At 34.5% G+C, this 26,363-nt stretch overlaps 1 protein-coding gene across 2 annotated transcripts; it reads left to right on the top strand.

Annotated features, from left to right (window-relative positions):
• Nucleotides 1-5,489: 5,489 nt before the first annotated feature.
• Nucleotides 5,490-13,025, top strand: LOC112283744 (uncharacterized). 2 transcript variants are annotated; one of them, XM_024522822.3, is made up of 6 exons: nt 5,490-7,109; nt 7,806-9,720; nt 10,776-11,038; nt 11,441-11,491; nt 11,674-11,746; nt 11,901-13,025. In XM_024522822.3, exons 1-6 carry the CDS (start codon nt 7,018-7,020, stop codon nt 12,156-12,158), a joined length of 2,652 nt encoding a protein of 883 aa, XP_024378590.1. In that variant the 5' UTR covers nt 5,490-7,017; the 3' UTR covers nt 12,159-13,025. The 2 variants fall into 2 exon arrangements, with proteins under 2 accessions (XP_024378590.1, XP_024378591.1); XM_024522823.3 differs by lacking the exon at nt 5,490-7,109 and adding an exon at nt 7,163-7,306.
• The last annotated feature ends 13,338 nt before the right edge of the window (nt 13,026-26,363 follow it).

Raw genomic sequence — 26,363 nt, 5'->3', positions numbered from 1 at the left:
AATTGGGTGTCAATTCGACACGAAGATTGCATCCTTAATTTAGAAGAGGGTGTGAAGGGCAAGGAAAGCACACCTGGGGAGAGTGAATCCAGAGCCACCTAATTTGGAGGCCATAGGTGAATCAATAGGCCTCCAAGTTTAGTGATCAGTCTGGACGACAGCAGCATATTAAGTGCATTGGCTTGGCATCTCCTTTTTTAAAAAAGCTTGCAATTAAATAGAATAATAAAACGAGGTGTAGCAGCGGCAGGTCCAGCGTTGCAAAGGGTTTTGTTTTTCATGTGCCATTGCTGCTGTGTGCGTGTGCATGGGGAGGGGTAGTATTTCTTCACGTACTGCCCTTGCCCCACCCCAAAAACAAACAACAACAACAACAACAACAATAAAAACAGAAAAAAATGAACTGCTGAATGAATAAATAGTGGGTTCCCTGGTCTAAATCGGCCGAATTCCCCTTGATTTCCTGCATGGCAGAGTGGGTTTCGGTCAAACGGAATAAAGGAAGACATTCACTAAAAGGCCCTAAAATAGAAATTAAGGAGGAGGAAAGAATGAATGCCATGAATTTTGCTAGCTGGGTAGTTCATGAGATGGACTCTCCTTTTAGTGTATTAGAGTTTAAAGATGGGGAACATGAGAACGTGAACAGGGGGAACGTACATATTGGACAGAAAGAGCCCTTTAAGTATCTATATATATATATATATATATATATATATATGGGTATGTGTGTGTGTTGCTTAGATATCTAGAAATTTCTTTTGTGAATTGTCGCTTGCTCTTATTGGGTATGTTCATTACATCTTTGAAGTTGGATTTTTGTCAAAAGTATAGGAGTGGAGGTGGTGACAAATGGAAGTTCTCAATAAAAGTGTCTACAATGAATAAATTTTTATCACTATATAACAAAAAAAATTGCTTTTTTTTTTTTGGGTTAAACGACCTATTGATTTTATGAACATAAAATTAATCCAATGAGTGATTGGATTTTTTTTTTTTTAATACTCATCAAAAGCTGCCCACAATAAATTCATAAAACTTATGCTTTGATTGGAAATGAATTACACGAACTAAATGTTTCAGAATGAAATAGAAAAATAAAAGTATTATATATATATATATAGATAGATAGAATTCCTCTCATAAAAAAATTAAAAAATGACTGAGATTTTTCTAGGTTCCAATAATCAAAGTCATCTGAAACCAAGATAAATAAATAAAAAAATGTTTTTGTACAGGTCAAAAAACTTAGTTTCTACAAAGTACTCGAGTTACATTTAGCACACAAAATGAAGGTGTCAAGTGCTTTTTTTTTTGGATGAGTCATATGCAATTTAAGTGTCTCTAGTTTATTCAATTAATAACTCAATCCACTCCTGTTCTTTCATTACAGTAGCATAAATTTTAAATGTTTGACATGCATTTGTCTTTCCTTGAAGAGTGAGATAGCTGAGACAGAAAGTGCAAAGTAAAACCAAACCCAATATTGCTAATAATAATAACAATGCTAAACATCATTGTTGTTAATTTCATTATGGACAAATTTGTGATGTGATTCTATTGTTGCATAATTTTATTTTATTTGGCAAATGGCGTTGAAGCATGTACTGATACAACCAGGTGTATGTGTAGAGATCAACTTACAATAAGCAATCAGAAAGTAATTACCTTTTAATTTGCATGCTAGATGGAGTTGAATGTCACTAACAACCCTATGAAAGTCACAAAATGCATGTGAGAAATGATGCATGGAAATACAATAGAAAATAAAAGTAAACAGAAATTAGAAAGCAAGGAATGATCCTTTATATTATATTATATTTTTTCCATCGTCTTCTTTGCAGGGCACACAATAAAGGGGGGCAGTATATTAAGGCAAAGTGAAGCTCATGAAGATGGTCCAAAGCAGCACGAGAGGATGAGGGAGAGAGCATCTGGACTTGGGCAGCACAACAACCTTTTCAAAGTCTGCCCAAAAGGATGACACAGTTCCCAGTGCTTTGCCACACTATTTTCATTGTCACACTATTTGCTTTACTTTACTTATATCCACACACATGCTTTACTTTACTTATTTCCACTAAGCGTCGAGAATGGAGACATTAAATGCATTTGTGGATGAAGGCCATAGTAACTGAACGAATATTCGACATTTATGCTGCCTGCTCTGTTCGGCCCAGTCAGCCTTCTTTTTCCTTTCTTCTTCATCTTTATTTATTTATTCTTATGGTTTCTGCCATGTATTTGTATTTGTTTTTTTGTTTTTTATTTGCACTGCCTTCCCCAGGTTGACCTAGGCTTGTGCCATTTCCTGCTTGAAAATTGGGGTGTGATTCCTCTAGCAAAACCAAAGTACAATGGTACAATTATGTTGTCAACCTCAATGCAGACAAAGTGCAAAACTTCTTCTTGCTCACACATTGATATATATATATATATATATATACACACACACATACATACATACACGATATACAATGACTTTAGTGCATGTTTAAGGAGTGGTTCATACATTCACACATTGATATATATATATATATATATACACACACACACACACATATATACATACACAATATACAATGACTTTAGTGCATGTTTAAGGAGTGGTTCATACATTCACACATTGATATATATATATATATATATACACACACACACACACATATATACATACACAATATACAATGACTTTAGTGCATGTTTAAGGAGTGGTTCATACATTCACACATTGATATATATATATATATATATATATATACACACACACACATATATACATACACAATATACAATGACTTTAGTGCATGTTTAAGGAGTGGTTCATACATTCACACATTGATATATATATATATATATATACACACACACACACATATATACATACACAATATACAATGACTTTAGTGCATGTTTAAGGAGTGGTTCATACATTCACACATTGATATATATATATATATATATACACACACACACACACATATATACATACACAATATACAATGACTTTAGTGCATGTTTAAGGAGTGGTTCATACATTCACACATTGATATATATATATATATATATATATACACACACACACATATATACATACACAATATACAATGACTTTAGTGCATGTTTAAGGAGTGGTTCATACATTCACACATTGATATATATATATATATATATATATACACACACACACATATATACATACACAATATACAATGACTTTAGTGCATGTTTAAGGAGTGGTTCATACATTCACACATTGATATATATATATATATATATATATACACACACACACATATATACATACACAATATACAATGACTTTAGTGCATGTTTAAGGAGTGGTTCATACATTCACACATTGATATATATATATATATATATACACACACACACACATATATACATACACAATATACAATGACTTTAGTGCATGTTTAAGGAGTGGTTCATACATTCACACATTGATATATATATATATATATATATATACACACACACACACATATATACATACACAATATACAATGACTTTAGTGCATGTTTAAGGAGTGGTTCATACATTGGAGCTGTGTGTTGAAGGGGTCAATGTAGTCTTAGTATAAAAATGATCTTAAAATGGTTGTGAGTTATTTTTATTTTTATAATACCTAAAATAAATTTAATTTAGCAACAAATTGGATGTCCTTTCCCACCATTGGTATTTGACATTAGGCATATCCATGCTCAATGCTTAGGAATTTTTAAATCTACAAATATGCTAGTGCTTCCAGTGTATCTCACATTTGATCTATTCATTTGAAGGTCAGATTTTTCATGTTTATTGATTGAAATTTATACCCTTTATTTATTTATATATTTATTTTTTGAAAGGTTAGCTTCAATGTGAGAAAATACAGTAGGTAAGAAACTACCAATGAGGTGAGAACTTGTGAAAATATAAATAAATGACATACTGATGTATCTACATATATATTCTTGGTTCCTTAGTGTGTGAAAAAGTCAAGTGCTAATCACATTGCAAAAATGAGTTTGACAGAATTGGAGTTTCCAAATGGTATTTCAAACTTATGGATCCACGTATAAAGTGAATAAAGTGAAAAAATGAAATATTAATTGTAACTCCTATATTGAATATTTTATTCAATCAATATTTCATTTTTCAACCAGAAAAATTCAACCAGAAATAAGTAAGAAATCAACCATAAGTATAAATAAAGGACCACAACTGAAACTAATCATCCAGGTTTTTTTTGGTAACTAAGTTGATATAATATAATATATCTTGGTAAGGAACATCACAGATCAAGCATGTTAAGTTAAGAACACAAGGGCAAGTTTATGGAGCACGTGCAAGTTAGAACACAAAGGCAACCAAGTATTCCAACTTTGTGTTATTTCCTAATAGGAAAGAAAGTGCTCCACAACACATAGAATACCCACAACTGATTATAAGACCCCCATGCCCCATGCCCCATGCCCGTGGGGAGGAGGGGTGAGCGAGGAAGGAATTTGTTTTTGTTTTTTTGTTTTTTGATTCTTTTTCTTTTATCGGCAGACGTGGAAATACACATGACATGATCGTGGGGAGGATCTGAGTGGGGGGTGGATGTTTCCATTATAGGAACCACAAAAAACAAACAAACAAACAAATGAACGAACGAACGAACGAACAATACCAACATTATCGACAAAGTTAGCAACAGTAACAACAACACAGGTAGAGGGAAAGGGTAAAGAAACAGGAACAGTAGCAGAAAGATAGAAAAGCTTGATTACCAGAAAAGAGAAAGGAGAGGAATACGGGAAAAGGAGAGACTGTTGAGTGAAGTGCAGTGCAGTGGGATGGAGTGGAGTGGAGCGAAGGAGCTGCGCAGTTGTTGCAGACGTCGGAGACTGCTGTTGCTGGAGCTGCTGGCGGGGGTGGATTGATTGCTCGAGGTAATTCGAGGCTCCAGCTTCTTCATGGAGCCCAAGAGGATCTGTGGGGAGGAGAGGAACAGAAACAGAAAGAGGGCAGCGGGGGGTAGGGTGAGAAATCATTCACCGCAGCTGGGCTAGTAAAACTAGATCAGCTTCCAGTTCGGGGCATCGTCATGCACAGTTGACGAATAAAGGTCCAGTGGTGCCAAACTTAGCCCCTGTGACATCATCGAGCATGACTGTCTGAAGGTGAGGACGAACGTCGTCAATGCAGGGGATGCGGGAAGGGTAAGAAAGTCGGAGCTGGAGTAAAATTCAGTCATGGGCGGAGCCGATGATGGGGATTAAAAAGCGGCAGGGAGCGAGCGAGTGAGTGCTGGTGGGAATGATCTAGTGGATCTGCGTCCCGCCTAATCTCGAGGAAGAGACGTAATTACAAACGACCAGGTGAATACGCCATCACAGACAACTGCCACCGACAACTAACCATGCTTTTCACGCACCTCCTTCAGTCTTATGCTGCCGATTATTAGTACTACCCCACCTCATCTTGCGTCCCTCTACCTTCGTCCGGGTCCTCCCTCCCCCCCTCCCCCCGTCCCACCCCCTTTCCCTTCCGCTGGACTGAATGTATAATACAACGCATTCGAAACGGTGACACATAGCGGAGAGCGCGTCCAGGTTTTCTTTAATCCGTTCTTAACAGAAAATATTGGGGGGTGTAGAGAGAGTGAGATGGTTTTGCAAGCCGGCCTGCCTGAGTCATCACGAAGATTCATAGTCATGCACGATAAGGGGAGAGAGAGAGAGAAGGAAGAGAGAGTAGGTAGATGGAGTGAGGAGTGCGAAAGAGGGCGAGAGAGAGAGAGAGTGTCAGGGTTAGTGTAGAAATTCATGATATAAAGTAAGCGTTGATCTTGGTTTTTTCGTCCTCCGGCTGGCTGGCGGGCTGTAGTGGCCGGCTTACGTTAGCCTTGGACGCCTACGGGACCCATACATGTGCCCACTTCTGCTGCTGCAACAACTTGAATGACAGGCTTGGGTCTGATTTAGTTGCGATGGACGCCATCGTGGGTCAAGGGTTTGATGAGTGAAGGAGATGGGCCTGAGTTCAGTACTCGAATCACTGTCCATGTGGTTGGATTTCTGCCCTTTTTCTCGCATGGAGCTTCTTTGACCTGCTGAAGAAGCAGAAGAAGCAGCAGAAGAAGAAGCTGGCCATTGATTATCTAGTCTAGAACGAGGCTCTTGTGCTTAGCCACTTTGACTCTGTCGACAACGTTCTTGCCACTTTGCAGCCACACGTTATAGGCCCGTAGGTTTTCTGCGTCTTTCTATCTGTAGCGATCTTTTGGTGGCGGTCTTCATCGCTTGGAGCGAGACAAGCACATTTTGAATTCATGAATGAGTTTGTAGAAAATTTTACTCCTGCCAGGAACGAAGGGTCTGAATGATCAGTGTCCTATTCTCACCCCCCTTACCGGCTCTAATCGTTTTTCCTGTACACTCTCATTTCTAGTCTCAGTGAGAACTTTTCTGTGTTTATTTTTAAAAATATTTTCGGTCTCGATTTCGTTTTTGTTATTTTTTTTTGTCCTCTTATTGTTTTTCTTCTTCCCCTTCTTCTCCAAATAGGTGTTTCCAAATTCACCTACTGTGCTTTACGCACATACCCGTGGGATGTCCACGTTCCGACACAAGTCAAAATGTCAATATCTTTGCTGCAAAGAGTAGCTGTCTTCACTAGCTAGCTGTAGATCGTCCATACTGCAGCGGACGTGCGCTGTGCACATGACCGCCGAGTCTGGTGGACCATGAATGAATGCCTTGCTGTCTGATCCTCGAAGAAACTGAGGCTGCAATGGTTCCGGGAAATACTCTTTTGGCACATTCGCTTATGTGAGACGTCGCGGAGGAGGATGATGAAGCTGGAGCTTTGTACTCGAGCTGGGAAAGCGTTGCGCATTTGTGCAGTTTCTGTGTTAGTTGGCCTTGAAGATTTACATTTGTATCCGAATGGGAGATATGAGCCTGATTGTAGAGAGAAAGTAGGGCATTTCATGGCCGCGGGGTGCTCACAGGTGATTCTTCAGCATGTGGACTCGAGCTCCGTTCGATACAAGCGACACTTTTATTGCTCGCAGCTTCACGTTGAATCGAGAGGAAGCAGGCGAAGCTAGTCCCAGGTATGCAATTCAATCAGCTGGTAACATCTCGTTCCGCTTACAGTCTCGTAACATTGCCGCCCTTCGCGAGGGAGAGTGTGATATATCACCGAAAGTCCTATGATCTTATTTTCGTTGGTACCGGATTTCCAGTGCCGACCACTGGCTTGAAGTGCACGGAACATGATTATCAGTCGTGGGTCATGAATGGTGCACAGGTAAGTCGATGTAGTCCAACACTCTTCTTATCACCACCGCATTCACCTCCTTTCCACGGCGACAAAGAGATCGTCGTCTGTCTGTGGTACAATTTCCTTTGTTTTTCAATTAAAACTATTTAAAATGAAAGGTCCTTATCCAATTGGCAGTACTCCCTCACGTCAATGAGTGGGGTGGGTGCACGGTTTGCAAGATCTTCCTTCCGTTGCAGGGGGGGGGGAGCAACCATCGCAGGGCTAGTGGATTTTCCTCTCCCTCTTAGTGATAGTGTCGAGCGCTCAAAGAAAGCTACATGTTCTTGAAAGGAGCTTAACAGAACCGTCTGTTCAAGCCTTCCTGTGGAGTTGGATTTTTGCCTAGTATTTCAGGAACGCTTTAGAGTAGGATTGTGCCCCGTAGAGTCGTAGCGCTTCTACCATTGAACTTTTCATATTCGGATGAAGTTGACCAGATGACTCGATTTTCAAGGAATGGGTCTTGGGAATGGTGTCATGACAGGTCGGAGGCCGAACAGCGGGAACTAGAGGACGCGAGACCATCTGCCCTAGATTGCACCTTCCTTCCGAACACTATCGTACACCATGATCTGCCTGAAGTTCCTGAATGCCACAACAGATTGCCGGAAGTTGAAGGAGTCTCGATCGCCGACGAAGCACTTTCCCACATGTCTTTACCAGAGGATAGTGGTGTTTCAACGGTTCGGGTGCCCCTTCCTGTGGAAACCACTCGGAGATTTATTGGGTGCATGACGAAGGAAAGGATCCAGGTTGATGACATGCAGATCACGATTGCCAATGTTTGCACACCTGCTTCTGATCAGGAACCGAAGACACTGTCAATCTGGTCGTCACCATTAAAGAGGAGAAGATTCGGGTGTAAGCTCGCAGATGGTTTGGAAACACATTCCGCACTCTTGGAGTCTGAACCTATAGCAGAGATTTCGAGTTTGGAAGCCTGTGAAGCTTCCGACCTGACAGCCGAGCAGCATATGGCAGATTTAGATAGTCCTAAATCAAGCACACTGGAGGACATTGACAGTGGTGCTCATGTGTCCGCCAGTCGAGGCACACCTGAAGTAGCCTCGCCACAACGTACTTCTGATGATAAGCAGGTAGAGCAGGAAAATGTAGATCAGGTTTCGGAGCGACGGCAGTCGGAATTGCACTTTAGCTCAACACAGAACGTTTCTCCGCAAGGTATTGAATCTCCGGGTTGTGATGACACACAATCTACTTCGCAATTTTTGCTTTCTACACGTCGCATTTGGAAGGAATCTCAAGATAAAAAATCAGTCAATAGTTCTAAACCGCAGCTGAGCATCCGACAGCCCTCCCGCAAGAGGAAGACCATGGCTAGTGGCTCTGGCGAATGGTTGAAGTTGAGTCTAGGTAATTGTCGACAATCTGATGAGTCTGCAGAAGACGAACCAAGTGAAGAGCAGCAAAGCCCCATACTAAATTCCCCGACCAGTTCCACTGACCTGCTGCAACTCGGTATCAGAGATTTTTTCAAGTTTGGTGGTAGCTCAGAGAATGAAGAGACGTCAAGACAACATCCCGTAGATGTGCACGGGAGCACGTCCACGAGGAATACCTCTTCTCCATACGGATCTCAACTGGCTGCATCCACACACTCTGGAGAAACCTCTAGGCGTTATCCGGACTTGAATCCCGAGTCTAGTCATCGATCAGGACTTTCCAGACCCTTATTTTTGGAACCACGGCCACGCAGCAAAGATTCTAGCTGGGTCGATTCTAGCGTACAAGCCCCACGTGTGGTGCAGCCGGCACCTGCGTCTGGCGGTAACACTGAACTTTTCTTGTCACCATCAATTCCAATTTTGCAGAGAGGTTACCCCCCACCGACGTTCTCAAACTTATCCACCTTGCCATTTCATACCGCTCGAGTCCTGCAGCAGTTCAGATCCGAGCAAACAGACACTACCTCCGTCAATGCCTGGAGGTCATCAGGGCATCCCGCAAGTTACACTGGTGCTGGTCCTAGTTCTGGTCATAGTCGCGACGAATTTCAAACGGGGCCTGCGGCGCCTCTTCCCTGGATGCCGAGCTCCCACGATCCCCCACAAACACCCCCGAATGTAGCCGAACTGCTGAACGTGGCAAATCAATTAGCGTTCAGAGATAGGATGAGATCTGCACCTGGTGGTAGCGGGGGGGCTTCGACGTCGCTTTTGGGCGTGCAATCGCCTCATGCGCAGGGCGTGGATCCCGAGCTGGCCTGGCGTAACCTGCTGCACCGAGTTGGTGGCAACACTCTGAATATGCCCAGCGGTTTTGGAGCATCTCCTTCAAGCCAGAGGCCAGCAGCGGAGTTGATGATGCCTTGTGTGGATCGTGAAGAGTACATGGAAGCTCTCAAACGTGCCGTTGAAAGGTTCCAGGGTTCCGATCAGGTATTTTCTTGCTGCATGATTTTGACCATCCTTAATCATTCCTACTCGATATAGTCCCACAAGAAAAAGAGGTGCACTTTCTATCTAGATTTGCTGTTCAGGTCGCTTAATAATGTAGATGAAAGTCCCGGTGTCAGGGTGACACTTCATGACATCGCCCAATCGATCGAATAGAATGCGATGGCTCGTGATCGAGCCATCTCAAGATATCATCCCGTCTCGATCTCGATGTCCCATTCTTGGGCAGGCCTTCACTAGAACTTGTCTCTGTACTTAAGCTTGGAAAACCTTGAGCTATGTACACATTTAATATGTTACGATTTTTCGTTTTAACAGCTCGTCGTTCGGACCTGAGTGATGGCAGCGCGATCGATAGTATCGATTCCTTTTTCGTGGCTCATAGAATGCTAGTGATCGGTGTCTCGAATGTGCATACTGGCAAGAAAATTTCAAATCAGAATCATCGGGTTCTTTCTTGCATTGGAACCGCCACTGGACACTATTCGTTTAGCTCTCGGATGTGACGAATATGGTTCATTTACCAAAGTTTTTCTTTAAAATATAAAAATGGTTAAATGGTTAGAGTGGTGTGGTCGGAGTCGTCGACAAGACAAGTAGCGTTTTCAAAGTTTTTTCTGTGTATAGGTACCAATGTACCTTAGTAATTCAGTACTAGGGCATCGAGAGCTACAGGTGTATTGGTGAATGGCTAAATGCTTACTACTTAAGCAATTGGACACGCTTTTAATACTGCAAATACATGTGAATTAATAAGACCTCAGACATATAAAAAATCGAAAGGGCAAAGGGGAGTTTCTGGAAGACTCGCAAGCTCGTGGTGTTGTCCATGTGCTGGATCGTAGCGTTACGATTTGCATCTCAGTTTGAATGCAAATTGTGCTTTCTACTGCGTAGTGTAGATGAACTTCATGACCAGGTGCCCGCCAGAACTGTCGTGTCAAATTCGGACGAAAGGACATCTTCTATTCAAGATCATCACAATATATAATGAAAGGACTCTCTTGTGCTGACTGAAATGATTGTGGTGACACCAGGGAGCCAAGGAAGAGCCTCTCACCGAGCTCCAACGCATGCACAGAGCCACTATGTTCCCACCAGCACAACGATCTCAACCGGGTCGTGCTTTCGACCCACGCACAGATGCAAGCTTGTCAAGGTTCCTCGGTACACCTTCAAGTAGTGGAAGCAAGGTGCGAGCACGAGCACCTGCAGCTTCTTTGGAGAGGCAAAGAAGAATCTTGCGTCCCCACGCTCCCCGACCTGGCTTGTGGTTCACCCTCCAAGCATCAAGTTCCCAGTAAGTTAACCAAGGCTTCGGCTTGTCTAAACACTTAGTTGACTGACTTTAACAGGGCTGCATATTTTAGTCTAGCGCCCAGGTTTTTGTTCATATGTGCTGGAAGTGATGCATTTGTCCATACATGCTGAGACCTGAGCCAGCTTGACATGCATCTGGGAGAATGTGTTGTAAACTACGTGGCCGACGCTGCTCTTGATACCCTGGCCTGTTCAGATTGACGTCCGACAGGCAGTTGCGCAGCTTGCAGAATCCCGTGAAACGTGGATTTCTTCCTCTTGTAGAGTTCTCGCTTAATCCAGGATTCGGATACTTTCTGACGTTTTGACTACGTGGACTAAGTTATCGTCTGCAGTTTTGGTCAGGTCTGTTGATGGGGCGTGTTCACTGTCTTGAATGCAGGCCAGAAGCTTCCCCGACGCAGCAGATACCAACTGGATACATACGAGTCGTGTAAGTCTCTTAATGCGATCTCGATCATGTGGTGACATCACGCTGCTGCTGTCTACTGTAACATCTAGATGGCATCTACAGTTTACCGAGTTTGTCTTCTGAACAATCGTTATTACTCCCTGCTTATTCCAGTGGATTCCTTACTCTAAATTAATTTTCCCACTATTTGTGAATCTGGACAGAGATGGCAACATGACAGTGGCAGCAGTGAAGAAATATCTGGCGAACAAACTGGGTTTAGATAGTGAGGATGAGGTACAACCGCCAGATTCCGAACAAAACAGTATTGCTCTTAATATCATCCGCATGCCATTCTGTTGCTCTGGGTTTGGTAGGATTTGCAAAACCTCTGGAGGAAATATTTGAAGATGTAAGGCGGACTTAACATTCTACTGTTGGACATGTGTAGGTGGAGCTCACTTGTAAAGGGCAGTCTCTAGTACCGAGTATTCCTCTGCAACAAGTACGGGATGGTATTTGGCAAGCCCCAATTACTCATGTTGTTGATCCAAGCACTCCCCAATTATTGTCCGAAGGCAAGGCTTGGAAGGCCCCAGATGGATCTGTTACACATGTCGGAGACGTGGTCATGGTGATTACATATGGTCGGCGACCTCAAAGACCTGCTACTTCGGCTTTACATGACGCGCCTGCAAGACCGCTTTGAACGCTGACATCTTAACTGGTGAGAGGAGATGCATGACTCCCGGCCAAGATTTTGGCTGGAGTCATCCATCTACTTTGAACAAGTCACCACTTGTAATTGCTCATTCTTTTATGATGAAGCTTCGGGGCACATGGTATCGATCGCTTTACTCAGGTAAAAGAATTGAGGCGTAATGACCGAAGCAATTCAGACAACAGTCATGTATGGTTCAAATCGACTTCGGACTCCACAATAGAGGTTCATTACACGAAGATGTTCAAGGCTTCGAGGTTAACTCCACAATGCTCATCAGAATGGAGGGTGGATTACGTGATCTTCGGGCCTCCATCAAAGTTGAGGCCAATATTCAAACTGGAGCACTCAATGTACAACTCCCTTTGTTATGCTTGGAACGGAAGCAACCCGAGTTTACTTCGCAAGTATAACTCGTGCCGCAATTCTAGTTTAAGTCAGGTATTCTCTCAGGCAGCGTGATATTGCTACCTAACGATGGAAAGTGGTTGTAGTTTGTTTATCACATTTGATTAATAGTGGTTTCTTACTGACAAACTTCACATATAGTTTGAAATTTGAATCATTCACATCTCTTTACCGTCCAGCCACTGGAGTATAAGCGGCACCGTTGTCGGAGCTGTTGGACCCAATCAACGAACTAAATATTGCTTGCATTTTTTTCGAGACACTGGTCGCAGTCGTCCTTATCGCTGTACATCCTTGCAGCTGGCGTGCCAAGCGGCATATCTCGCATTTAAGATAGATCAGAATTAACTTCAAGTCGCAGCTGACAGTGATGGTTCAGATAGAATGATATCAACGACCCTGTGGAGATTCATTCATGCCACAATTCAATAAAAAAATTGTCACGCATGGCTAGAGCAGAACAGAACCACAGCTTCATTCAGAAACAATGTCGTACGACATGCGATCCCACCCACCCATGTAATCTTCTTTGCAATGCAACCGCCTCATGCACTGCATACACCGTTTTAGTAACAGTAACCTGTCTACAATGCCAAGTCACACGCTCGCAGTTACATCCCGTGCTTATGTTCTTACCCAACGCCCATGAATGCGAAACTTGTTTCTTTTCATCACCTAAACTAATATATCTTCTGCAATCTCGCCAGTCATAACACGGGAGCCTTCAGTCAGCCGTTCGTCACTCTCAAGCAACTTTTCTGATCGTCGGTGGGTAACGCTATTGTTCCACGTACTGCATAAAAGCACTTTTATGCTGTTCGGTGAATCTTTCCTTGTCTGACGTGAGCTAGATGCTTGTAACCGAAACTGGGGCACTATCACATCCTTCGATCAGACTGTTACAACCAGAAATCTATCCTTCGAGTAACTAGATCAGATGGACTCCGTTGGTTCCACTTTAATCTGCCGTGGGCAGGTTGTAGAAATGCATCGCCTCGTCGACGCGTTTGATCTCGCAACAGAAGTCGCATGCAGCGGCGAATGCGTCGACGTGGGCAACGATGTTCCAGAGCACGGATTCGGACTGAGGGTGTTAAACCAACTTGCATGCAGTCTGCGTGGCTGCATACTCAGTCTCTTCGCTCAGGTTTTGAGCAGGAAAAAGGGCATGATTCTTTTGTTTTATAATGTCGCGAGATTGTGTGTTTGTGTCTTCTCTTGATGGATTTGTTCGGTTTCTTCTCAACATTTTCCATGTTGAGAATATATATATATATATATATATATATAGTTGTTGATTCTTTTTACAGATATTTTCAGTGGTTGTTTGAGGACTTGTATGCTGAATTGATTACGTTGTCTTGAGGAACGACTTTTTGATGAATCCGAAAAACCCAAAAAGGAAGGATATTTTAGATCTTTATATTTGAATGTCTTTTTGGATATTATTAAATTCTTTTTCATTGAAATATTCCTTCAAAACTTAATAATCTTAATATTATTAGTATATTTTTAAACAAAAAATTATATATTTTCAAATTCTAATATATATATATATATATATATATATAATTTAAGCTTTTGTGCTTAAAAGATTCTCTAAATAAAATTAATAATCCTTTTATACTGAATGAATGGATGAAAACAAATGTACAATAGAATTTTGTTAAATTCAGTATAATAATTATAATAGTAAACCATTGCACACAAATCTTTTATTGTAAATTCATCCTATTTTTTTTTTACTGTGTGCACAAAGTTGTGTGGCACCTGAGAGAGAGGGTGTTGTGCACACAATAAAAGGAAGGTGTCCGCCTGGCTATACCTCTCTTAAATATATATATATATATATATATATATATATAGAAATATAGAAATATAAAGTTTATAATATTTGGTAAGCAAGTTAATTCTTTTCAATTTAATACTAGTATGTTTTATATATATTCTTTTTTTTTCATTATATATTGTAATGTAATGTAATATGTATGAATGTATAAACATAATACAATTAAATATTTAGTATTAAATCTTACTTTATTCTTCATAAATTTGTATTTCAAAAATTATACTTTTTTAAAATTATTAATTTTTTTTTAATGTTTTACATTTTTTTAATGTACAAGTTAACTATCAATACTTATCAATATTAGAACATTTAAATGTTGAAAATAATATCTAATAATATATGTTTTTTATTATTTATATAAATTTAATATTATTAAAAATTTAAAAATAACATATTAAAAATAAAATATAAAATCATTAAATTTTGATTTAGTAGAGAGCTTTGTTTGTTTATTTGTTTATTTGTTTATTTTTTTTTAAATCACCTTTATACATATAACTTAATACATTGGTCTCTTTACTTCATAGTGTGTATTATGCAACTTATGCAACTTTAGTTGGATAAATATATATATATATATATATATATATATATACATATCAAAATTATTAAAATCATACAAGTTTTTGAATATGTAACTTTTTTAATATAATACCAAAAATTAATAGTTAAACTAATGTAAAAATATAGGTTCCATATAAGACCAATATAACATATTTTTATGCAATATCAATAAATTTATTTTTTTAGCACTATAGACAAGTTAATCAAGTTATTATATAATGTAGATAATTATCAAAGATAGTTAGATCGACATGAATAACAAGAACATAAAGAACTTAGTATCATTCTTAATTGAGATAGCATTAGTGACACTAAGATTTAACTTGAAAGACTTGATTTTGTTCAGAATAAAATTTAGAGGATGTTGAGGTTTGAACTTAGTACGGACAATAATGTCATAGTTGTACACTTAAAACTATTAGAAAAAATATATAACATAGAATTGAATATAGCTACAAAAAAGCATTTAAAGAACCTATGTATCTTAAGAAGAAGAATAAATAATGAATATATGATACTTTTAAAAAAAACATAAGAATAGAATATGAAAGTATTTTTTTAATATATATATATATATATTTTAAAAAATAGTAGATAAAAAAATTAATAATAAGATAAAAGTGTTGTAAGTGAGGTTGGGAACATTATAAGAAGAAGAAAAATCTTAACTTTTGAGAAATATGCTATTAAAAAAGCTCCTGATTTTTTAGTTTAGAGTAGAAATTTAAACCAATAGTACTAGACATAGTTATTCAATAATATCTCAAGAGTGTAAAAAAAATTGCTAAGTTCTAAGAAGAATACAATAGAATTTTCTTTTTAGTTTACAAAAACTTCTAAATCTTTTAACAATTCAAAAAGGGATAAAAAAAGTAGATCAAGTATTAAGAATAAATTTTTTAAGATTTTTAAAAATTTAATGTTAGTTTATGAAGAATATAGATTAAAAAAATAAAATATAACATAGAGGATAAAAATAATACAATTAAGCTAGCAAAAGTCTAAAAAGACTTAGTTAAGGAATTACAAGAGGTATGTTTTAAAACCTTTGTAAAATAAAATTTTAATTAATCAAATAATTTATTAATTAGAAGTTGCAAAAAATAAAAAAAGAAGAAAATCTTTTGTTATACAAGAGAATATTTCTTTTAATGCAAATACATATAAGATAGTATTGGTGAATATAAAAAGAACAATATAAATATTCAAAAAAGCATTGATGGTAGAAGACAATTTGTTTAAAGGTTCTAATAAGAAATTATTAGTAGAAGAAAGTCTTTTAGAAATAAAATAAAACAAGCTAATAAAGTACTTATAAAGCTATTATTTATGTCAAGATTTTTAGTAGATTGCATATTAGTGTATAGAAGGTATTGTATTTTTTCCACCAAATAAAGTAGAACAAGCTACAAGAATAGTAAGAGGTAGATTTATATTCAAAATAGAAGATTTATTTAAATATATTTTATTTAAATATAAAAAACTATAAATTTTGGAAATTGAGGTTATCTTAAATAATTTTATAAAATTATGGCAATTTTAAATTTCTCAAGAACAAGTCTTTAGATTATGTTTTTTTTATAGAAAAAAGAACATCTTAATATAAAATGAAATAAAAAATTAAAATAGACCATATTAATGTGAATATACATGTTGAATTTAAATAAAATTAAAAAAAATTAAGTATAATATTCGACTTAAGTCTAATTTGATTTTATGAATATATTATAAGATATTTTTTAAAAATATAAATAATGGAATTATTTTCATAATGTTAATTTTAAAATAAGAATATTTTAAAGTAATGAATGTGTTGGCTTTGCAGACCTGAAGCATAATGAAGTAGAGCACAAGTGTGTCAAATGTATTAAAAAATTCTAAAATAAAATTTATAAATAACATACTTGTCCATTATTATAGGTATTATAAAATATAAGTAATATATGTAAAGATAAGAAAATAGTGACTATATCTTATCTTTTAATATACTTAAAAAAATTCTGTTAATTAAATTTTAAATCAAACTTCAATCAAAGTCTAAATAATGTAAGTATTAATTAGTTTTTTTTATTTTAATATAGATATTTTAGAATGAAAAATATCAATCTTTAAGAAATTAAACCATCTCAATGCTTGTCTACAATCATATTGGAGTAAATTATTCATATTAAACATATTATGATGGTTTCATTTTGTTGATTTATAAGTTACTTGTTGTTTGAATTTATTTTAGTTAGTCAAAATTCTTGTAACTTATTTGCTTCAAACTAGATTATGAATAGAAGCCATTGTAATAAAAATCTATTTTTTTACAAGCTAAAATAGATTAGATGACATGATTCAAACAATCAATTCTATCAAAACAATAAATAATATCCAATTGGCTTACTTAACCTTTTAAACTAATAGAATCAATTCTAATATTTTAAAAAAAAATACTATAATTATTATAACTATATTTTTTAAAATATACTATTCTTTAATCTTTTTTTTGTTAAAATTATTTTCTTAGTAATAGTATCTAATATGTAATTAGTAAGAATTATGTATTTTTAAATAAATTTTTATCATCTATTTTTAGAAAATAAATATTTAGTTTTTTTATAATAAATATAGAAGTAATAAAATAAAGTTTGATTTTATAAAATTTGAACTTAGATTATATATATATATATATATATATATGTAGACAGAGAGAGAGAGATTGTTGTATTTACTTGTTCATTTTAATAATTTTTTTTAATATATTGGTCCAATTAAATTTCTTCAACCAAAAATATATATTTATTCTATTTTATCATATATATTTTATGTTGCTTCAAAAAAGATAAAATATTGGTTAATACATTATTATAGTTTAAACAAGTATTATTATAATTTCTTAAAAATATATTAAATATTTTTAATATTGAAGATAATTCATTTTACTAAATATTTATTATACATATAATAAATCCAAGATAATTATTTTTAATTAGATGATAGATTTTAATATTATGATATTACAATAAATAGGAAAAATATCACATATATCTTTCTAAGATGCTGAAATATTAAAAATATCCATGTATTTTCAATAATAGCAAATCTATCTTCAAATGTGATAAGATATCACTATTCTTCATTTTTTAGGTGCATCTAGGGCCCAAATTGCAAGCTGTGCAAATTTTGGCACATCATTTTTTTGACACATTTTATTTCTTCTTTTATTGATATCTTTTGTAAAAATACATGGTGAAAGTTTTTGTACTATTGCACCACTTATTGTATAGTTGGTTTGGAGGGTGGATTAGGACTTAGTTTGAATTTAGAAGGATCATCTCTTTAGAGATTTTTTATATTTAATTAAGAATAATTAGTATTGTAATTAGGATTTAGAGGAGTAGTAAGAACTTTTAACCCTCTCTTCTTTTATGTTTTATTATTATTAATAAGTAGTAGAAAGGAATTAGCTTTATAACTTAAGCATTGGTGAAAGAAAAAATAAGATGAAGTTATAAAGGTCTAGGAAATTGGAGAGTTTAAATGGTACTTTTTCACTCTCTTGCTTTAGTTCTCACAAAGAAGATTGCAAAGAATAAAGTAAAAAAGGTGTATAGTCCATTTTTTCACTCAAGAGCTTCCATTTTTAACCTTTAAATCTCTTCCGTATTTGAAAAAAAAAAAAAAAAAAAAAAAAAAAAACCCACTAGGATGCAATAATATGCATGGCATGTGGTTATTAGTTAAGCGCCTAGTAAAAGAGAAGGTAGCCATGATAAAGCTCACCTTCCATAAAAGCCAATGTATAAAGTTCTAACAAAGGTAAATATTTATTAGTATCATGTGACTTAGGATATAATGCTTCTATGGTTGTCAATACGCAACATTGTTGCCAAAAAGTAACATGATTGTTTCTAATTTAAAAACTAATGAGATAGATCAGTCCTATCAAATTGAATCTATAGCTATTAGACTATTACTTACATCTATGATTGTGAATACATATGCATGTCATTGGAGGTACCAATTGTCGAGGTTAAAGTACCTTCTTTCATCTATTACTCAATTGTAGAAATTTGATCCTTGTAAGTGTTGTCTTATAACAACAAAGATCTCTAGTGCTATAAGACTACCTCTAAAATATGGTTGTTTCTTACATTCTTAATGAATCAATATAGATCCTTTAGTTTGTAAGGAAAAAAATCAAATTATTATTGATGTTCTTATTATATCCATTGCCAACAATAATTGATATTTTATGAATTAAGTAGTTGTGTTCTTCTTTTTTCTTTCAACTACTACTAAAATTGTGTCAATTTCTTGTTCAATTTATTGATTTATAAGTTGGCTTTTTGGAAGTATGTTTGTTTAAGTTTTGATCCATTAAGCTCAAAAATTGATATAAAGATTAGATTGGAGTTGTGCAGCAAAGAACTCTTAGAGGTTCAAAGGTTGGATACAAGTTATTGTATCTATTTCTTGAGATCCTTTACTACTACTTTCAAAAGTCTATCAATGTCCAAAGATAAGTCTTGATTTTTTCTAATCTTTGTCGTGCCTTTAGTATTTACAATGGAAAGTAAAAATAGATAGAGGTGTAGTATTGCCTTTGCTAGTAGCCAATACAAGGATTTTAAAAGGAGCCAATTTTAATTAGGTGAATTTTCTTATGTTGTAAATACACCTTGGTTTGTCTATACCATTTGAAAAAGTGTTATCATATTGTTTTGCGTATCTACTGATTGTTTGTATTTGAAAATATTTTGCCACACTTTCAAACCTATATGAATAATATTTTTTATATATACAATAAGATCTTATCAAAGAAGAAGCTATTTTTGAAGATTTTTGCTTTACAATTTTAGATCCAAATATTCCATTTAATACTCATCCTAAAGAGTTGCTAAGGTATTTTGCTGTTGACTTAAATTTTGTCTCTTAAGTCCTATAATAAGGTGTGTGAGATCATGTTTTTTCTTAGGTTAGTCATTAATTCAAATTTGACTTTATACCATGAGATGTGTATATTGGGTAAGCCAAAGTGGATTCTAAGAACAAAAAATTGCTTCCATGCTTGTGAAATATATTTGTATTAGAATAATACATACTTTGTGGTTTCTATTTCTTTATTTTAGCATAGTCTGTATGTATCAATCTTTATTACCTCCAATTGCCATTTTCCTATAGAATGGTCTCTTTTACGTATAGCTATTGTATAGTAGCAAGCTTTCAAGGAAGCTAGAGAAGCGATTGTCATAAACATATATATTTACTCCAATAGTTACTTATATGATTAGGTAGAAGTAGGTAAATATAAATTAATTTTATAAATTCTTTTAGAAAAGCTTCTTAGAAGCTTCATAGATGCAGTTTTGACTTTAGATGTATTTGTAGGATAGAAACTTAGGCAACAAGTTAACCATGCATTGGTAGCTTATGGAACAAGTTAATTCTGTGTAATAACTTATAGTACAAGTTAACTATGTAGCGCATACATAGATAACTTGTCTTGCAAGTTAAAACATGTGGCTAACAAAGTCAACACGTTTTGGAGGTCCTACAGGATATTGCCATATAGCTCCTAATTAAGAGTATATATAGAGACAAGAGTGAACTCTTCTTCACTCTTGTCAATGCCTTTTTAGTCCTTAGTCTTATTTCAAGACTTTCTAATCTTTTTATTTTTAGTAATATCCATTCTAATTTAATATTATATCATCTTTTGAGTGACTTTTTAGTTTTCTTCAGTGACAAAAGAGTGTATTGAGGATTTTTTTTCTTCGAAATTCATGTCCTTGACAGTTTCATAAGAGTGCTAACATATTATTTCTATCTTATTTTAGAAGTGAGTGGATTATCCTACATCTATTGTTATCTTTTGAAGGTTGCGAACTATCCACCTTTTATCAAAAAATCTTGTTTTTTAATATTAATATTTTTCTTAAAGAGAGTAGATTATCCCTCTTTGTGAAATTTTTTATTAGAGATTGGAGATTATCCTCCTCTAATTTAATTTTTTAGATTTCTTTGAGTTATCTATAGAAGGAAAGATTATGGATGCTACTCCTAGTGGAAGTGAGAATAGATCTGCAACTATTGCGGATCTTCACGAACTTGTCAACACTCCTAGGGTAGAAATTTCATGCATCACTAACATCAATCATAGGAACACTACTTCTATACCTATGGAAGAAGTCCAAAGTCTATGTCAAGAAGTTGTAGAATTTAGGGAAACAAGTTGATCAACCTTACAAACAAATTCAGAGGTCTTGCTTCTATAAGCTCAAGAGAGGCAAGAATTAATATATCTAAGAAGTTTGATGGAACAAGATCATAATTTTGAGGATTTTTACAACAAATTAAGTTCTACTTAAGGTTACATCTTTTCAAATACGTAGATGGAATTATTCAAGTTGGCTTCATAGGCACATTTCTATCTGAAAGTATTCTTTCTTGGTTTGTATCTTTGATAGAAAAGAATTCACGACTTTTTTATGATTTATATTCATTCTTTATTTACGACCACATTTAGAGAAAGTGATTGAGAATGAATAGCAGAGACCAAACTTTTATCTTTACAACAAAGTTCATGATCAACTACTATATATGCTGTTGAATTTGAAAACCTTGCTTGCAATGTGGACTGGAATGACAAAGCTCTTATCAATCAATTTTGATATGGATTGAAGGATAGCATCAAAGATTTATTATTAATAATATCAAAAGTAGAATCTTTAGAACAACTTATTACTTAAGCCATTGCATGCAACAATTAATTATTTGAAAGGCATCAAGAACAAAGACTTAGTTAGAGAAGAGAAAATTAGATAATGGCAAGAATTCTCAAGTTTTCTGAAATGTATTCATCAAGGCTCAAACCAATGCAAAATGGATACAATATATTTTAAACCTTCCACGGAGTAGGAAAAGACTTGATGTCGCCAAAAGGGTTTGTATTTATATTGTGAAAAAACTAAGTACACTAAATAACATTGTCTAAAGAAACAGCATAATTACAAAATAAAGAGTACAATTATCAAAGAAGATAATGTGTCAAAAAACGAGTTTTTCTAATTACAATAGGGACCATGTGATTGAAATCATATACAATACCTAATAAATGTCTTATTCTCTTCTCAGACCCCTGACCTTATTTTATAATAGATATGTATTTAGGACCTAAAAATCACAAAGACTTTGTCTTATTAGATTCAGGAGCCTCAACTTGATTTATAGACAAAGATTTTATCAAAAATAAAAAATTACCTTTAATCAAGAAAACTAAATCCGTATATGTAAAAATCATAGATGGTCGTTTGTTGTCTTCTAGAACTATTATCCATGAGATTGTTTCTTTAGATATAGCAATTAAAGATCATAATAGTGTAGTAGTATTTAATGTAATAAGATCTCCCTCTAATCTAGTTATTTTAGGATTATCGTGGCTAGAAAAATATAACCCTCAAATAGATTGGATTTCTTATAACCTTAACTTTTCTAGTAGTATAATCTAAGATTGTGTTAATGAAGTAAAAGTACATAAGACTAGGACATTCAAATCTTTACTAGTAAGTGCGACAACTTTCATGGATGCTGCAAAAGAAGGATCATCTTTTGCTATATATGCTATGCCCATTTCTAATGGTGGAAAAATATCAAGTGGTATTCATAACCAATATCAAGAATTCTAAGACATTTTTGAAAAGAAAAATGCAAATATTCTTCTAAAGCATCGACCTGATGATTGTTCAATTAATCAACAAGAAAGAGCTCAACTACCATTTGGATCAATCTATAGCTTATCACAAAATGAATTGGTTGTATTAAAGGAATACATTGATGAAAACTTGGCAAAAAACTTCATACGCCATTCTAAATCTACAACTGGAGCTCTTATCTTATTTGTAAAGAAGAAAGACAAATCTTTGCAGATGTGTATAGATTATTGATGACTCAATAAGATGACCATCAAAAATAGGTATCCTTTGCCTTTGATTTCAAGACTTCTTGACCAACTCAATCAAACAAAGATCTATACCAAAATAAATCTTTGAGGAGCATACAACTTAGTTCATATCAAAGAAGGAGATGAATAGAAGACTGCTTTTCGAACTAGGTATGGACATTTTGAATATAATATCATGCCTTTTAGATTCACAAATACATCAGCCACTTTTCAACATATTATGAATGATGTTTTTTTGTGAGTTTCTAAATGATTTTGTTATTTACTATTTAGACAATATTCTAATCTACTCTAAGAACATAGAAGAACATGAACTTCATATTTGTTGTATGTTACATAAATTTAAAAATGTAAGATTATATGCCAAGTTAGAAAAGTATATATTCCACACTACTTAAGTTGACTTTTTAGGATACATTATTTCTAACAAAGGCCTTATAATGGATTCGAAGGAAATCCAAACTATCATAGATTGAAAGATTCCAAGAACAGTATAAGTTGTGTAATATTTTTTGAGCTTTGTCAATTATTACCAAATTTTTATTAAGAAATGTTTTCAAGTTGCAAGTCTACTTATACGTTTGACTTATAAAGACAAACTTGAGTGGAATAAAGAAGCTGAAGCATCATTTATTACTTTAAAGAAAGAATTTACTTTTATAGTAACTTTATATTGCATTGATTTTTTTAAGGTATTTTTTATGGAAAAAAATGCATTAGACTTTGCCTTGGGTGTAGTATTGTTACAAATGAAAAAAAATGACAAACTCCATTCAAAAACTTTCCATTCCAAGAAATTTTCAATAGCCGAGATTAATTATGAGACCTATAAGAAAGAACTTCTTACAATTATAGATTCATTTGAAGAATGGCGTCATTATCTAGAAGGCACTTTAAATCCAATCATAGTATATATAGAACACAAGAAACTCAAGTATTTCATGTTGACAAATATTTTGAATCATCGCCAAGTCTGTTGAAGCATGTTATTATCAAGATTTGATTTCAAGATCACATATCAACCTAAAAAATAACAAGGTTTATCAGATACTATTTGTAGACGTTCTTATCTTATACCAAAAAAAGAAAATATAACTTTTGATCAATAAAGAATAATTTTCTTGAAGCTAGAGCATTTTTATCTTCAAGCAATGAAATCAACATTGATTGTTGATTTGACCTCTGTTAAATAAATCCAATCAATTATGTCCTCTGATTCTCTTATTCATGATATTAAGAATCTTTCTTTTAAGTCTCATGATGTTTCAAAGTTCGAGTTCAATAACAACCTTCTCTATTTTGAAGGATGCCTATATGTTCCAAAAGGAGAAGCACATTTACGTATTCTTCAAGTATGTCATGACTTTCCAGCAGCAAGACATTTTGGATACAACAAGACTTTAGAGCTAATATCTAGAGATTTTTAGTGGCCGCAAATATAAAAGGTAGTAAAAGACTTTGTCTAGTCATGTGATGTTTGTTCAAGATCAAAAATTCCTCGTCATCAATCCTATGGACTTTTTCAACCATTGCCTATACTCAAACAATCATGGTCTTTTATTTCTATGGATTTTATCACAAATCTTCTAAGTTCAAGTTCATATGACTCTATATTTGTAATTGTAGATCGCTTCATTAAAATGACACATTTTGTACCATGTGCAAAATCTATTCGAAGTGAAGAAACAGCTAAGCTTTTTATTGATAATATATATCATTATCATAGATTGCCAAAAGATATTATATCAAATAGAGAGACTCAATTTATATCAAGATTTTGAAAAATCTTATTTAAGATTCTAAAAGTGGATATAAAGCTCTCTTTGGCTTTTCATTCTTAAATTCATGGGTAAATGGAATGGATGAATTAAGTTTTGGAGCAGTATTTGAAGTGTACTATCAACTATCATTAAGATGATTGGACAACTCTTTTGCCATTGACAAAGTTTGTATATAATAATTTTGTACATTCTTCTATTCAACAAACACTTTTTTTTTCCAATCATGGTTATCATCTATGATTTGATACTTTTGACTTTTCAAAAGTTAATTATTCTTTGGTAGAAGATTTAGCAAATCATTTGTTAGAGCTATATACAACAATGAAGATACAATTAAAAGAAGCTCAAGAATGATAAAAGATGAATATAGATGCCTATTGCAACGAGTAACCACAATTTAATGTGGATGATAAGATATGGTTACTTTATCGCAATATCAAGACTATTCATCCTTGTGATAAGTTGGACTATTGTAGACTAAGTCCTTTTTCTATTTGTGAAGAAATCAATCTTCTTGCATATTGATTATATCTATCAAAGTCTATGAAGATCCACCTTGTATTTCATGTATCCTCTTTTGAGCTGTATAAGATAGTGAATATCTTGGGAAGAAGACAAATGCTACCTCTTTCTATAAAAGTAGATAATAATGAAGAGTTTGAGGTAGAAGAAGTCTTAGATTTAAGGGGGTGCCAAAATAGGTTAGAATATCTTATTCATTGGCATAGATATGATATTAGTAAATGCACATAGGAGGTAATAAAGAATCTTGCAAATGCAACAAAGATGGTTGAGGCCTTTCATCGATAACATCTATCAAAATCAAGTTGAAGAATTCTAAAGATCTATGAAAGATGATGACCGCTCTTCATAAAACTCGTCCTTATAAGAGAAAATAATGTCATAGATATATATATATATATTTACTCCACTAGTTACTTATATGATTAGGTAGAAGTAGATAAATATAAATTATTTTTATAAAGTTTTCTAGAAAAGCTTTTTAGAAGCTTTATAGATGTGGTTTTGACTTTAGATGTATTTATAGGATAAAAACTTGGCCAACAAGTTAATTATGTATTAGTAGCTTGTGGAACAAGTTAATTTTGTATAGTAGCTTGTAGAACAAGTTAATTTTGTGTATTAGCTTGTGGAACAAGCTAACTATGTAGTGCATACATAGATAACTTGCCTTGCAAGTTGACATGTGGCTAGCAAAGTCAACATATTTTGGAGGTCCTATAAGATATTGCCATGTAGCTCTTAATTAAGAGTATATATGGAGGCAAGAGTAAAGCCTTCTTCACTCTTATCAATGCCTTTCTAATCCTTAGTCTTGTTTGAAGACTTTCTAGTCTTCTTATTTTTGGCAATAGCCATTTTAGTTTAATATTACATCACCTTTTGAGTGACTTTTTAGTTCTTTTCAGTGACACAAGAGTATATTGAGGATTTTCTTTCTTTAAGATTCATGTCCTAGATAGCCATACTCTTCAAATGAGGGCTTTGTATTGATTTGAGGTGTATCTTGTATTTGCTAATTCTTATAAATTACTTATGGAGCTGTTGGTTTTAAATAGGCTTACTTTATAACTCTGCTTGGTGATATACTAGAAAAAATTACCAAAATTTGAGTACCTCCA

This window comes from Physcomitrium patens, chromosome 6, assembly GCF_059467195.1.
Source record: "Physcomitrium patens ecotype Gransden chromosome 6, ASM5946719v1, whole genome shotgun sequence".
Classification (NCBI taxonomy): domain Eukaryota; kingdom Viridiplantae; phylum Streptophyta; class Bryopsida; order Funariales; family Funariaceae; genus Physcomitrium; species Physcomitrium patens.
This window is presented reverse-complemented; position numbering and strand designations above follow the sequence as displayed.